At 39.8% G+C, this 17,637-nt stretch overlaps 1 protein-coding gene across 1 annotated transcript in view; it reads right to left on the bottom strand.

Moving 5' to 3' along the window:
- Positions 1 to 9,752, bottom strand: part of LOC122800243 (RNA-binding protein EWS-like) — a 782,654-nt gene extending 772,902 nt beyond the window's left edge. The window contains exon 1 of the mRNA XM_044069735.1: positions 9,637 to 9,752. Within this exon, the coding sequence (XP_043925670.1) occupies positions 9,637 to 9,649 (13 nt within the window). The 5' untranslated portion in view covers positions 9,650 to 9,752. The remainder of the gene's footprint in view (positions 1 to 9,636) is intronic.
- Positions 9,753 to 17,637: the final 7,885 nt, after the last annotated feature.

Raw genomic sequence — 17,637 nt, 5'->3', positions numbered from 1 at the left:
ATATATTATATACATAATTTATATATATATATATATATATATATATATATATATATATATATATATATATATATATACATACATACACATATACATATACACACACACGTCACACGTCTACCTGAAAACAGACACGCAAAAACACAGACGATAAGACACCACAAAACCGAAAGGTCAAAAAACACGAAACTTCACATGCCCGACAATCAAAACAAATCACACAACACAAGCACACCAAAAACCTTACAGACACAAATATCTATGCACTAACCTTAACCCAAACCCTAAGGTCCGTCACTATAGCACACTCACCTAACACGCGCCCTAACTCACTTAACCCGCCCCTAACCCTAGAGTCTGTCACTATCGCACACTTACCTTACCCGCACCCTGACCCCAATGCCAGTCACTATCACACACTTACCTTAACGTGTCTGTGTTCTCAGCATCGGGATTTTCGATCGTTGGCCATCTCCGTTGTCGATCTTTCTGTGCCTGTTATCTTATCGGCGTTCAGGTAGACCCATATAGCACCACACATACACATACACTATATATGCACACAAACACACAAGGCACAGCATAAATACAAAAGACAGTAAGCTTAATTTATTGCATACTCCTACCAAAGTCCACAAGGAACAAAATATAGGAGTAGCTACAACTAAAACTTGAAATAAAGGAAATAGGCAGCGCAGCATGATATTTTATACAGACAAAACAATGCAGAAATCTTTGGCATAATTTTAAGAGATGTCAACCCAGAAAAATAACTCTGGCCTACAAGGGCCCAAGAATTTTTTTTTTTTTTTTAAACACACAGACTAGACAAAACTATATCAACCCACAGAACTTGCAGATGATTTTAAATGACCAAATATTAACTGGATGCCAGTCTATAAAAGTTTTGGGCTTTGTATGGTCATTAAATTTCAGTTGGTGCACATTTCCAATACATAAGCAATTTTTTCATAAAACATAGAAGGATTAGAAGTTTAAAGCTGTCATAATCACCAAGTACATACAATGTTAATGATTTTACTTAACATTGCAGTTTTAAAGATATAAAATTTACTACGAGAGAGAAAAAAAAAAACAGAACTGCAGATGGACTTTTTTTGAGAAGACAAGCAATGACTACTTAAAAACTACAAAATGTATAGGTGTCTTTAGCAATACACGCCAGTGAAACAATTTTTTAAAGTCAAGCTCAGAAGGTAAAATAGGTTCCACACAAGGAAATATTCCCACTGCAACAAGGAAAATTTGAATGGCATCTCTAAAACTGAAATATATAATGCAGACTTATTAAACAAAAATGTTTCTCTGATGTACGTAAACACAAGGGAAGTAATTTATCTGCCTACTTTAACAGGAGAATTACTTCAAAAGACATGGGAAAATTCACTATGAATACTTGGTAGGTTTATATCCCTATTAAAAAAAAAAAAAAAAAAAAAAAAAAAAAACTACCCGAGAAGCTCATGTAACCACCCTACAATAACAAAGATAAAGAAAAATGCCTTGAATAAGGCAAGATAAAATTTAAATTTTCTGTTCGTCCAAATGGTATTTCAGGTAAATTTCTTTCAAACATAGTAAAGCTATTGGTACACATGCTCAATGATAGTGGTAAAATGTTCTGTGCAAGTTTAATGGACATTATACAACGACCCGCCAATTAATATTCCAAAACGTGCACGCAGATAGTTAAGTGTGCACGTTGTAAATCAGACGTGTACTAATGGAATAAGGTCCGGTTGCTCGGACTTTTTCCATTAGTATGTCTTTTGGTTTTTTTTTTTTTTTTTTTTACAGCAACGGAAAACGCAATATCTCAGTTGCTTTTTAGACACTGTCTCGCTATGTTAAAGGAGTTTAACATAGCGAGACAGCTTTAAAAAAAGTAATGGAGTTCTTCCTTTCTCCGTTGCCTTTTTTTTTTTAAGCTGTCTCACTATGTTAAACTCCTTTAACATACAGAGACACTTTGTAAAAAGCAACGGAGATATTGCTTTCTCCGTTGCTTCCACCCACAGCTCTGATGTACTGCATAAGCATATGCAGTACATCAGAACTGCCACAGAATACCAGACAGCTGCAGAAGGGCAGCAAGGAGGCATTATACAATGCCATTATTTAAGAAAAGTATTTTTTTTCTTAAATAATGTCATTGTATAACAGCAATAACCCACTTCTGGGTGTGGGTAACGCTGGATTTACCCACGGTTGTCTTTGGCCACTCGGCCTTCGCCTTCATGACCAAACCACACCAACCATGGGTGAAATCCAGCATTACCCACACCCAGGCGTGGGTTATTCCTCTGGTATCTGACTAGGCAAAATATATACTACATGGTGTGACACCTTTTGTCATATGCTAACCTACTTAACGATATTCAACGTTAACTTCCCAAGTTAGTTTTATTAAACGTCATGCAACTTGTTGCCTGCTTGTGAATTTAAATGTGATTAAAGCTTCGCACACCTGCAAATATTAACTAGTACTAATAGTAGATACTAGTCAGTAAGAGCCCCCAGTCATATACAACAGGCTGCTTATCAGATTAGCCTCAGTGATCACTCCCCAACATTCCTACTCAAAAAATACCCATACCAAGCTAAACCTGTCATCTACCGTAATACGTAAAAAACTAAACTTTAACCCACTCACATTCATCTCGTCCCTCAAAGAATGCAACTGGCATCCTCTAAAGTACCTCAGTCTAGAGGACGCAGCTGAATTTTTTTAATACTACCTTCCTGAACATCCTTAATTACCATGCCCCCATAAGATTTTCCAGAACAAAAGTAAACCCCCCCATGGCTACAGAAAACCACTAAGTCAGAAATAAAAAACAGGGATAAAGCCTGGGAGCACTGGCGTAAAACCAAAACCCCCTCAGCTAGACAGAAATTCCTGGAACTACACAATAGTCAAAAAGCTAATAAAACAGGACAAATTCCAATACTACCAGTCTGCCCTAGACTCCTCACAACGCAGCCCCAAACAATTCTGGTCCTCCATAAACTCCATCCTCCACCCAGGTGAAGTCAGTACCCCTCCTCCTAACATCCCTCACTCTTCAGAAAATATTTCTACCTCATTCAACACACACTTCACCCAAACCATACTATCACTAGCTAAACACAACCCCCCTCCCCTCCAACCCACACCTTCAACTAGTAATCTCCCCGCTGCCTTCTTTTTTTCTCCTGTACCTACTTCCAACATAAAAAAAACTTAACTAAACTTAAACCCACCAAATTAGCAGCAGACAACCTCCCAAGTGAATACCTACAAATCGCAGCCGATGCTCTTGTCTACCCAGTATCCATCTTGATTAACCGATCTCTGTCAAAGTTACTTTCCCACACTGTGGAAAGTATCACATATAATTCCCCTCCACAAAGGCGGACCCTCCGCAGAACTAACCAATTACCGCCCCATAGCTATTCTCTCTCAAAAATACTAGAGAGATGCATACACTCTACCTACTTACTAACAACATCCTTTCCAGTACTCAGCATGGTTTCCGACCAAACCATAGCACCACCACTGCCTTACTCTCCTTTACTAACACTATCCTTAGCACCACCACTGCCTTACTCTCCTTTACTAACACTATCCTTCAGCATAAAAACAATGGCCATCTCTCCTCTGCTACTTTCCTAGACCTATCTAAAGCATTTGACATGGTCCCACACAAACAACTTCTCTGTCCTCAATAACCTATCCTTCTCACAGTCACCAACTGGTTTCAGAGTTGCCTGTCTGACCGCCAACAATCCATTGTATGGCAGAATGACATCTCCCCAACTACCTGTCTCCATAGGGGTTCCCCAAGGATCCATCCTTGGACCCCTACTCTTTTCTGTTTACACCAATAATCTAGCCTCTGCCACCAAACATGGCACACTCATACAATACGCAGATGACTCATCTGCTCAGCCCAGTCCCTACCAAAACTGCAGAGAGTCACACAGGAAGCCTTTTCCTCTGTTGAAACATGGTTATCCGATGCCCAATTAATACTCAACTCAAACAAAACAGAACTACTCATCTTCCAACCCACCAAACATACAACTCCCACTTTAACATCACAGCAAAAGACAGCACCACTATATACCCAACTGAACACACCAAATTGCTAGGAGTGGAAACAGACAAACTAAAATTTGACATTCAGATTTCCACGAACATAAAAACAGTCCACAAAAAACTAGGAGCGTTATATAGAAATGAGTAATTTCTGACCAAAGCAGCAAAGATTTCAATACCAAATTCCCACCTTATCTCCACCCTACTTTATGCCTCTCCAATATATACCAACCCAAGGCAATGTGATCTAAACAAGCTAGAGACCTGCTACAACAAAATCGCCAAATTTGCCACAGGGGCATCCTACCGTAGTCACCACAGTCTCTCACTTGCTGAACTGGGCTGGCTTGAACTCCCTCACCTCCTTCAGTGGTATCAACTCTCACTCGCCCACAAACTAGTAAACCATCCAACTAAATGTCCCATCCCTCCAGAATCTACTCCAGCCCTATCGCACCACCAGACCACTAAGATCCAGCAACAAAAATCACTTGCAGATCACTAAAGCCAATAATTCTGCTGGTGAAGCACTAATCTCCTGCGCCATAGCCAAATCTCTTGCGCCATAGCCAAATTACGGAACTCACTCCCACCCACAATTACCTCCGTACCATCATGCACCCACTTCAAAACTTTACTAAAAGCGCACCTAAACACATGCTGGCTATGCCCTTGCAACACCCACTCTAATATCATCCATCCCATCCAACCACTACCTTTCTCTCCACTCCACTAACTACCTGGACTATAGCAAGCTCAGATGCTCATAAGCCCAGTACTTATTATACAGCAGGAACTTCTCATTGTAACATTTGTTAATGTCTGTTATGTACTTCACAGATAAAGATTCTAGTTGTCTACTGATGTACTATGTTCTTCATTTGTAAATATGCTGTAAGTAATTGCTATGTTAAATTGCTAATCGATATGTAATCCAATGTAACTACTGTCTGTTTATTTTACTGTGGAGCTTTTCTCCCCGGGCCTCTGCTGAAAATGGACCTACGTCCAGTCGGACACTCCTGGTCAACAAATTTAAATAAATAAATAAAATAATAGTATATTTAACATTAAAATTTATCTATAATCCAAAAAAGGAGTGATACAACTCTGAAAAACCAATAATCCACAAAAGAGTTGTATAGGAAGTAAAACTGCCACAATCTCAGTCCAAAAACGTTGCCGTAAAAAGGAAAAAAATATATACATTTTGGCTAACTGAACAACATCTCCGCGTCTTTGGGTTTAGCTGTATCCAAGCAGACTATTTCTTCTTGATTTCAAAAGTTAAAAGGACATCTACAATTATGGTATCTGATGAAGTCCTAATGTGTTGGGACGAAAACGCAGTTTGTTAATAAAAGAGCGTTAATAAATTCAGTGCTGGGCTTGAACTCATTCATATTCATTCACGGCAACGTTTTTGGACTGAGATTGTGACAGTTTTACTTCCTATACATCTCTTTTGTGGATTAAAATTAATCTCTTAAATTGGCTGGTTATCTAACAGAACAGCGTGTCCTGTTACATGATACAAATTCCTTACAAATGACAACATTCAGTGAACCTCAGGGTTCTATATTGGGATTTTCGAAGTGTAAAGGCACACAACACTCCCCAACCACAACTTAAAGCACTGCTAGCACCTGGATCATTAATTCCCTCACCTTGCTGCCACGATGCAAAAGCAGTTAGGAAATCCCATCAAGCTCAACTGACTTCCTAAGTATCTCATCCAGGAAAATGGATGTGTGTCACGATACCAAGGTGCAGCCAGAAAGCACATTTTATACTCCACATTATAGTTGTTACCCCTCCCCCCAAGCAAGGTATCATAAAAAAAGGTACAACTCAGGAATCATAGAAAAACTTACTAAGCTAGGCATCAACCCCTATATCACTAGGTGGGTTGCAAACTGGCTCACAGATAAAAAGCAGCTTACTTCAAGTCAGACTGCTGACCAGTCACGAGTGGAGTGCCACAGGGTTCGGTCCTGGGTCCTCTCCTGTTTGGTATCTAGTTCTCTGAAATCCAGGCCAACATGAAGGGACTCTGGCTGACAAAGTTAGCAGATTATTGAAAGTTGGGAGCTATTATTAACTCCCCAAGTGATGTTGACATCCTGCAGAAAGGCCTCAATGAGACCATCGACTGGTGTCAGAACCATGGCCTTAAGCTCAATGCCAAAAAAATGTGTCTTCATTCCCTTGAACTACCACATAGATGTAAGTCCACTGAACCCGTTACAAGAGATCTGGGAACACAGGTGGACAGGAACCTCTTGACCACCACGCTGCCACTGTGGTCAGAAAGTCCTATGTGGCACATCTCATTACTAAGGGTTTTGCATCCAGGAAGAAAGAGATCATTGTCTCCCTCTACTCTTCCCTCATTAGGCCAGAGTACAATGTTCCATTTGGCATGTACCTCACTAGACACCTGCAACACCGGAAAGGCTGCAAAAGTACCTCACAAAGAGGATCCTAGGCCTTAAACACTTGTCCTATATGGACAGACTCAAAAAGCTCCTAGTATTCTGTCTCATATCGCCTACTTAGAGGCGATCTCTGCTTGACTTAAAGCCATGTCTGACCCAGCTCTGTTGGGAATGCTACATCTAAAGAAATCTCAATCTCTCCACACCACACCCTCCAGAGACCTCAACCTCCTTACCACAAACAGAACATGCTGAAGGAACAGGTTCATAAATCAGAGACTGCCCCATGCTATGGGATAGACTTCCCATACATGTCAACCAGAGCACTTCACTGGCCCCCTTAAAGAGAAATCTTGATGAGTGGATGGGAAATAGAAAATTCACACTGGGGATCACTCCAATGACTCTACTCAACAGAGGTACTAGGAACTAAGGTTGGGTGGCACAATGCCAGGGTAATCCCATGGGCTAGGCTTGTAAAGGCTCCAGGACCATTAGCCTAGTACACACCTGTGAACATCCAAAATGTTGCCTATACACACTTCGAAGCTGCAGCTTCGATCTCATTTTAGATATCAATTCCTATCAAAATATGTTTCCTGTATACCTATACAGCAGTTTACAGTTCCAGACATTCTGGGCTCTTTGAAAAAGGTTCCTAAAGATGCTTTAAGTACCTACTTAAACATGCTTAGCTACACTCTTGCTCTGTACTCTGCCTTAAATAGATCAATTAAAAAAATACAATGTCCCTGTCAACATATGCCTTGTCAGACAGCATGTACCACAATAATCTCTGTTCTCTTTTACTTCCTCATCAATTGGAAACACACTGGCTTCTGTTTCCATGAAATCTCTTCATCTGTCCTACAGTTTACAAACTGCCACCCGTCCAAGGCACTCCCATGTCCATCACCTCCAGCTCCAACTACTCAACTTCAAAGGACAGGCTTCTGCACCATACAGAAGATCATGCCACTATTTTTCACCCTTCCTAGCTTTCTACTACCCCATACCACTCATAACACACTGTTCTGGTTTGGCTGCAGTACCTCTGATTCAACTTATGACCACCAACGATTTCCGTTCCCCCAACCACCCCTTAATCCCAAAGTCATCAAGACATTTCCCAATTTTCCTTTCTATCCCCACTTGCAACTTTGGATTTCCCATCTGCTGCCATGATAACTGTACTGTTCCACGTGTCTTCCGTTTTGCATTCCAGTCCTCCATCATTTCAAAGTTTCTACTCAAAATCTGCCTGCAATGCCATTATCGCTTGCAAAAGTAGCCTCGACCTGCCTTTTCCAACCTGTCCACCAATACAGTTCCATCACCAGTATAAACAGCAACAGGCCTTGAACTGAACCCCAATAATCACATTCCACTGTAAACAACCGAGCATCACTAGGCCCCTGTACATGCCCTGTAAACACCAGTTGAACTGGCAAGTTATCGAACCACTGCAAGACCACCAAAACGTGTCTTGTAACCCTATCATATGTTTTCTCCAGGTGCAAGAATGCTCGGCTTCCTCTTACCTACGTTTCGCTGTGTCCTAATCTGAAATTAAACAGCCCATCTCATCCTACGCCTCAGCTACTCAGCCTCTCAATCACCCTTTCCAATACCTTAATGCAGTGTGACAATAACTCAGGAACAAAGCGAAAATGAGATGGACTGCAACTCAATGGTTACCCACTCTCGTACAAATTCCCTCCTGATCATGAAGCAAAGCGACACCATTACCTCCCAAGACTAGCTTTGATAACTGGATTCAAGTTCATCTCCAATCTAACAAGTTTACCCTTCTTGGAAACGCGTGGTAATGGTGGGGGGAGGAGTCATCTTGAGTACGGCAAATTATGTTGCCTTCAAGCTTCCGTAATACTACAACAGCAGCTTTTGAATTAAGTGCGTGACACTGTATCTGAAAATATTCAGATTAATCTCGCTACAAGAAATTAAACACCATTTAAACGTTTTTGCAAGAAGCCATAGCATCCGTTCGCTATGCCAGAGGGGGTGTACTACATTACATGACGATACTAAGTTACTGCTCATTTGCCAGGATAAAATCTAAACAACAACAAAACACAGCACCGTATAAACAAAAGAAAACGCAGCAACTCTTAAAATTAGCATGATCGACGTAAGGTTATGCCAGGTCATTACTAGTTTTGACTAATTTAAAACCCGTTAAGAGGAAAATAGTATCAAACCCATCCTGCACTAGTACAAGTCTCACACAGCATGCACCTTTATGCACATCCCTGCCGGGCAAACGCCTACATCTTACGATATGACGACACCCACCGAATCTAGACACTATTAAATTATTTGTAAATATACACCACATTTACCCCAAAGGACACAAAGATAGACGCCTGCACAATAGCATAATCTTACTTCAGTAACATGCTTGCCGAAGATCAAACACAAGCAGTCCTACATCGGAAGAAAAAGGGAAGCGGGGAGGGATTCAAGGGCAATCGGAAACATTTACTTCACAACCTCAACCTGTACCAACGACGACCACCAACTGAATGACTACTCCGCCAAAAGCCAGTTTTCTGAAGACTAAACTACCAGCTAGCCTCCGGGAATGCCACTCAATGAAGCAAGAACAAAACCCGAGGCTCAGGGACCTTCAGCAATTTAACAAAGACAACATCTAGCTACTTGTTCCCGTTCTAAACTAAATACAGAAGGAGCACTACACCTTAAACGAAGCTCAAATTACGCTCATGAATGTGAGACTTTAAAAATCTTAACTAACCAACCCAATACACGGGGAGTGCAACAATGCACAAGAAAAATCTACACCTAACTTGAGTTGTTAAAAATAATAATCGCCCAAATCGACGCCCACCTCCATGCAGTTTTCAACAGCCTACTACTAAGCACATGCAATAAAATCGCGGCCTAAAAAGTAGAACCATCTCACAGTATTGACTCGCCTGAAGCAGAATACATCACTTTCCAGTAACAAGTTAAGCTACAACCCAAAATAATAAAAAAACAAATCAGACTACATCAACTGCTAACAAGTCAACAAATTATTCAGAGCTGAGAGTTATAACACAACACACTTACCTGTTGACGCCATTTTGCCTACCCTCTAAATCCAACTCATTCTGAACATTCCCGGCTACCGCTACTGCGCAAGCGTTGTACTGACAGACTAGGTAACAACCAGTAATCTCTGAGAAGCGTGGGGGAGAATAACGCCGAATTGTTTTTTATTAAATTCTAAATATTCCAAAGTCCAGCGCGTGGCAGTTCCTCTGCAACTGGTTTGCAACGGCCGCTACACATAATATGCAGTCGCATATCACGCTAAGTCTAAAGACAAACTGACGAGAGAGAAATGGAACAGTCCGCTAAACTTAGGGATCAGGAAGTTTGACACTATCGGAAAGAAAACGTACAGATACCCCTCAACTGTACATATTTTCGCAGAATGCCCAGATATTTGCCTCATATTTTGGGTCCGTTTCTCATAAAATTGTGGTTTTCTGGCAAATCATTGAGGCTTGAACTTGAAGTCAGAAAATAATGAGAGACGTTTGAATTTCAGACTATGTATCCTTCAGAAAATTCACGCTAGTAAAAAAAAATGTTCTATCAACTTTCCAAGTTTATAAGAGTGCTATTTAAAAAGCATCCCTATTACTGGGCCTTTGTCACTTATTATTGATGTTTTTGTCCAGATTTCATGCTCTAAGAAGTTAAGAGGTATGGTATATAAAATAATTTGTGTGATTAATAATGTGAACACGTTAATGTTTGGTTTCCTTTTATATAAATGTGTATATTTGCCTGTGTCTTAAATGATAATTCAGTCATCATGTTCTTACGGCTGTTCCCGTTAGGGGTCGCCACAGCGGATCATGTGTTTCCATTTCTTGCTGTCCTCTGCATCTTGCCTGTCACACCAACCACCTGCATGTCCTCTGGCACCACATCCATAAATCTTATCTTAGGCCTTCCTCTTTTCCTGGCAGCTTCATCCTTAGCATCTTTTTTCCAATATACTCAGCATCCCTCCTCAGCACATGTCCAAACCAATGTAATCTTGCCTCTCTGGCTTTGTCTCCAAACCTTCCAACCTAGGCTGATCCTCTAATATACTTATTCCTGATCCTGTCTAGCCTTGTCACATCCAGTGTAAATCTTAACATCTTTAACTCTGCCACATCCGGCTCTAACTCCTGCCTTTTTGTTAATGCCACTGTCTCCAACCCATATAACATAACTGGTCTCACCACCCTCTTGTAGACCTTCACTTTCACGCTTACTGGTACTAGTCTGTCACAAATCACTCCTGACACTCTTTGCCACCCACTCCATCCTGCCTCTACTCTCTTCTTCACCTTTCTTCCACACTCACCATTACTCTGCACTATTGATCCCAAGTATTTAAATTCATCCACCTTCACCCCCTTTACTCCTTGCATCCTCACCATTCCTCTATCTTCCCTCTCATTCACACACATATATTCTTAATCCTGCTGACCTTCATTCCTCTTCTCTCTAGAGCATATCTCCATCTCTCCAGGGTCTCCTCCACCTGTTCCCTACTCTTACTGCAGATCACAATGTCATCTGCAAACATCATAGTTCACGGGGACTCCTGTCTAATCTCATCTGTCAACCTGTCCATCACGATTGCAAATAAGAAAGGGCTCAGAGCTGATCCTTGATGTAATCCCACCTCCACCTTAAACGCATCCGTCACTCCCACCACAGACCTCACGGCTGTCACACTACCCTCGTACATATCCTGTACCACTCTTACATATGTCTCTGACACTCCTGACTCAATAAATGTGTTAAAAAAGAGAGAGAGCTAATCATACCTCTCAACCTCTTAGCTCAGGAAATCTGAAGAAAGGCAAAAATAATTAGGTACATAGGTAGGTACTAGGCTATCTGCCCGAGGGCATTTATAAGCCTAGCCAGAGTGTGTCAGCTTTTGCCGCCCCATTGATTAACTTAGCCTCTGTCAAGAAGAGCCAATGAAGTGATCCCAGGGGTGTATTTTCTGTTACCCACCCACTCGTCAAGGTTTCTCTTGAAGAGTGTTAGTGAGGGGCTTTGCCTACTGTAGTTAGGAAATTTGTTCCAAAGCATGGGAAGTCTCTGTGACAGGAATCTATCCCTCCAGCATGTTCTATTTATTGTTGTGGCAAGGTTTAGCTCACTGGAGCGAGTGTCTCACAGTGACTTGGATTTCTTTAGGTGGAGCATGTCCATCAATTCTGAGTTGGACATAGCTTTGTAAGTCAGGCAGAGGTCACCTCTGAGTAAGCGATATGCGACTGAGTACAGCTGGAGTTTTTCCAGTCGGGCTGCATAGGACATATGTTTGATGCCAGTAATCCTCTTGGTGAGGCACTTTTGTGGTCTTTCCAGCTTTTGGAAGTGTCTTGTGAGGTACATCCCAAATGGGGCATTGTACTCTATGATGGGTCTGATGAGTGACGAGTAGAGCATATCTGTGAGTTGCCACTTAGATTCTTGATATAGCTAAAGAAGGCTTTGTGGTTATCTTTCAAATCCTTGGCTATTTTTCTTTCAAAGTTAGCCTTGGAGGATTCATAAGGGACCTTAGTTTCTTACTGATACTTATCAGGGATGTCTTTCCTTCTTGGGAATTTGCTTTTTTTCTGAACTAGTTTCCTCCTTCTATTGTATAGCCTGTTTATGGCAGGGGTCCACCAGACTGGTTTCCTTCTCTTTGGGGAGTGAGTCTTGGTTTTGCTAGGGATGGCACAATCCATGCATCCTTGTAGGTGCTCATAGAGTGCATTTGTAAAGGTTCCTGCATCTTAGACACTGTTATCCTTTAGCGTGGGGGCTGTGAAACTTACCACCTCTGTCTTAAGTAAGGTGAAGTTTGCTATAGAAAAGTTTTCACTGTGGTTTCCTTGGTTGGAGGTGGTAGTGTGGTGTGGACATCCAGAGTGATTAGTTTATGGTCCGATCTAACCAGTAACGGGTTGACCTCCGGTGTGGAACACCTGTCGCCCATGTTGGTGATGACTAGGTCCAATATGTTTTCACCTCTGATAGGGGAGTTTACCAGCTGATCCAGGTGATCTGTAGCAGGCCACAATTTGCACTGCAGATTTGCCTGATGTTAGTTGCACATGGATGATCTTGGAGGTATCATGCTGCGCCACTAACCTGGAGGTCTAGGTATCCTTGATGAATATGGATACACCCCCTCCTTTTGTGTTTCGGTCCATGTTCTGTGGCCAAAATGTGTGGTATGAGTTGTAGCCCAATAGTGCTGGGGTGCTCTGTGGAGCCTTGAACTAGGTTTCAGTTACTGCACAGATGTCGACATTCTCCATACTAAGGAGTGCTTTGAGCACGTGCATTTTGAGATTTAAACTCCTGGCGTTGAGTAGCATAACCCTCATTTTTTTATTTGTGCTGTTTACGGAGGTGGGTTTGACTTTTAAGCCTTGCCTAAAAAGGCACTATGGGGGCAGCAAGAGCCTTGGCCAGTATTCGAAAGCCTAGGGGTGACAGGTGCAAGCCGTCTCTTGTGAAGCAGGGAGGCTTGTTGAGCATGTCTTCCCAGGCTGACAGACACTGGATCCCCTTTGAATGACACCAGAAGCTTAGCCAATTGTTGAAATTGATAATTTTTTCTTTATACTGCGGTATCATTCTTGGTGAGGGCAGGATGCTACTCAGGGTCAGGGTCATACCCGCCTGGGCTACATGATCATAGAGCTCTTCTATATCTCTTTTGATGTAGTACAGGGAGGTACGTCTCAGGTCATTCACACCAACATGAACAATGACAGAGACATATTTGTAATTGTTCTGGAGTGACCTGAATTTATTTATTTAAATATTACTACATATAATAATATGACAAAACATGTAGAAGCAATAATAAAAAGGAATTTGTGAATTCTGATGGTTCAACCAGAATTAAGTACATTATTAGGTAATAATCCTTATTTTGTATATAGAAATATGAATAATTTAAAAAGGAACTTATGTTTTAAAGATTTTGAAGTGAATCTAATTACTTCAATAACACACAATACAGGAACAGTTCCTTGTTACAATTGCAGTTGTTGCCTAGACATTTGTGATAAGAAATATTTTGAACATCCAGTAAGTAGATTAACATATGAAATAAAATGTTTAGCAACTTGTAAAACTACCATGGTGATTTACTTAGCTACATGCACACAGTGTCAGGGATTCTATGTTGGTAAATGCTCAAGATGCTTAAAAAATCCTATCATTGAGCATAGGTCAGATATGAAAAGGAATGTTCCATGTAATGCTTTACCACAACACAGATTAGATAAAGGTAATTCACATAACTTTAAATTTAAAGTGTTGGAAGTCATACATAAAAATCTGAGACTGGGAGATCAGAATAATAAGCTAGAGATGTCTGAATATAAATGGATAGTAAGACTTGCAGCAGACAGAACACCTGGGTTAAATAACAGAGTAACACTTAAGCCTATGCTTAATTTTACACAGAAGCAATATAGATATCCATATATTTCATTATATTTGTATTAGGTATGTATATGTATATACTGGAATATTAAAAACACATGACATATTAAAGAAGACATTATAGTTGGCATTTCATGCCAATATTTACTAAACATGAAAATGTTAAATATAAATTACTTTAAATTATTTTTATGTATTATTTAGTTAAAATATCTATATATATATATATATATATATATATATATATATATATATATATATATATATTATTAGAAATGTGGTAGTTAATTGATTTTATTTGTAGAAAAAAATATTTTTTTACTGAATAGGATGAATGTAAAAATGTATGTCAATGTACTTTATATTCTATAAGCACTGTGTCTTTTAGAAGAGTTTATGTTCCTAATGATGCTTATTTACACATTGGACAGCTGTGTCATGTGGATTATTGGCAAATCATTTATAAAATAATGTTTTAACTTATTTAATTTTTAACACTGAAGAAGGGAGATTCCCGAAAGCTTTGTTTGTTACTAAATAAAGTGAGCGTTTTTCTACCTGTTCAGTTTTCTTTTATGCAGTTGTAACATTGCCTTGGGATACCCAGTTTCACCAGCTGGACTGGAGAGTATACCTGAAATTACCCCGTGGTCATGCCTGAATAGTAGGGTGAGCTGCTTAGTCACTTGGTTGGTGAGGGGTGAATAATGAGCCTTGCCTGCTGGGCAATCAAGTGCCAGGGTATATTAGTGCTTGCTATTAGGTCTGAGCAAGTGCTGGTTTTTAATTGCTTAGGTTGAGAGTTAGACTACTTCCAAGGGAGAAACTGAAGAAGAGACCTGGTGGAGCCGGGATAAATTTAGCCCTAACTAACCGGCGCTGCCCGGACATGCAAAACTGTGCAAACACGGTTTTTACAGCCGGGAAATGAAAGAGATAGAAATTAGCCCAAAATGGCCTATATAAACTACTACCTTCTGGGCTGGAACCACTCCTCCAGGGACAGATGGCTGCTCAAAGCTCCCTCTCTCACAGGTGAACAGAGAAACCTCCCTCTATCCAAGTAAGGTATGGGCAACTCAGAAAATTGTAACACAGTCCTGAATTCAACACTAGCCTGACAACTGGACTATACTAGCTAAAAGTGGGAAACAAGGATTTTTTTTTTAAAAGATAAGGCAAAAACAGTAAAAATGCACTTAAAACAGCTTTAAATGACTACAAATAGTACAAAATACACTCAAAACTGCTTTAGATGACTACAAGTAATCAGAAAAGGCTTTTAAACAAATTACCCAATTAAACAGTAAAAAAAATCCCAAAACTATGCCCTGTTCCTGTAGTCTTCAATCAAATAAGTTCTAACTGCACACTCCTGCCACAGGGGTGCAGGGGAACCTTCTCCAAAAAAGAAGGTCTGGGTTAGTGCACAAGTTATACAAACAAAGCTAGATTCAGCAGGGCTGGATCTAGTATATGCTACAGCAAATAAGGCACACCAATTTCAGTAAGAAACAGTTCAAATATGCAGGCACTATAAGCCTTTAACCAGAAATTCCCAGCTCAGAAGGGCAAATTCCAGCCTCTCCTCCCAAAACAGTGCAGACCACAAACCTTCTTAATATAAAATAACTGGCCTGAAGCCCAAGTGCTTAAACCAGAACTAATACACTTTTAGAATAACAGACACTGATCCTTCAATCATCAGTTCCCAACCTAGAAGGATGTAAGCTACCTGTCCTGCCACAACAGTGCAGACCACAAACATTCTTAATGTAAAACAACTGGTCTGAAGCCCAAGTGATTAAAATGAAAGGCTTAGAATGATAGTTACACCAAGCAGTAATAAATACAATCGAGTACATTTAAGATGGTGCAAAAGCAAAATAAAGTAGGAAGAAACACAAATAGAGTAAAAGCAGATGAAAAAAGTGCAATTTTTTTTTTAGTGAGCAAATTAGATGGGCCCAGGATGAGTATCAAAATGCAAATTTACAAGAGAGGCGGGCAGTTTCAAAGCAACCAAGATTAACACCAAAACAAAAGCAGGGAAGGTGGGTGAGGAACTAACTGAAAAAACAGAGCCACAACTTCCAGCTAGATAGTATTCAATGCAACACAAATAAATCAATTTAAATGCTGTATTATTTGAAAAAAGTGCAGATAAAGATTTACTTAGATTCACTTATACATCCAGTTAATTGCATGTAGGTCTTAGCTGGCCAAAGCTCAGAGTTTAAACAGAAAATAATCCAAAATGTACCACTTATATAAGGCAGAAACCAAATAACAATGAAGTGAACTGAACTACCCCCACTTATCACTGGCTATGCAGGAATTCTAACAAGCATTAACTGAAAAAACAGAGCCACAACTTCCAGCTAGATAGTATTCAATGCAACACAAATAAATCAGTTTAAATGCTGTATTATTTGGAAAAAGTGCAGATAAAGATTTACTTAGATTCACCTATATGTCCAGTTGATTGCATATAGGTCTTAGCTGGCCAAAGCTCAGAGTTTAAGCAGAAAATAATCCAAAATGTACCACTTATATAAGGCAGAAACCGAATAACAACGAAGTGAACTACCCCCACTTATCACTGGCTATGCAGGAATTCTACAAGCATTAACTGAAAAAACAGAGCCACAACTTTCAGTTAGATAGTATTCAATGCAACACAAATAAATCAATTTAAATGCTGTATTATTTGAAAAAAGTGCAGCTAAAGATTTACTTAGATTCACTTATACATCCAGTTAATTGCATGTAGGTCTTAGCTGGCCAAAGTTCAGAGTTTAAACAGAAAATAATCTAAAATGTACCACTTATATAAGGCAGAAACTGAATAACAATGAAGTGAACTACCCCCACTTGTCACTGGCTATGCAGGAATTCTAACAAGCATTAACTGAAAAAACATAGCCACAACTTCCAGCTAGATAGTATTCAATGCAACACAAGTAAATCAATTTAAATGTATTATTTGAACACAGTGCAGATAAAGATTTACTTAAATTCACTTATACGTCCAGTTGATTGCATGTAGGTCTTAGCTGGCCAAAGCTCAGAGTTTAAGCAGAAAATAATACAAAATGTACCACTTATATAAGGCAGAAACTGAATAACAATGAAGTGAACTACCCCCACTTGTCACTGGCTATGCAGGAATTCTAACAAGCATTAACTGAAAAAACATAGCCACAACTTCCAACTAGATAGTATTCAATGCAACACAAATAAATAAATTCAAATGCTGTATTATTTGAAAAAAGTGCAAATAAAGATTTACTTAGATTCACTTATACGTCCAGTTGAGTGCATGTAGGTCTCAGCTTACCAAAGGTCAGAGTTTAAGCAGAAAATAATCCAAAATGTACCACTTATATAAGGCAGAAACCGAATAACAATGAAGTGAACTACCCCCACTTATCACTGGCTATGCAGGAATTCTAACAAGCATTAACTGAAAAAACAGAGCGACAACATCCAGCTAGATAGTATTCAATGCAACACAAATAAATCAATTTAAATGATGTATTATTTGAAAAAAGTGCAGATAAAGATTTACTTAAATTCACTTATACATCCAGT

The sequence above is a fragment of the Protopterus annectens genome, chromosome 4.part0 (assembly GCF_019279795.1).
Source record: "Protopterus annectens isolate FY-2018-M chromosome 4.part0, PAN1.0, whole genome shotgun sequence".
NCBI lineage: Eukaryota > Metazoa > Chordata > Ceratodontiformes > Protopteridae > Protopterus > Protopterus annectens.
This window is presented reverse-complemented; position numbering and strand designations above follow the sequence as displayed.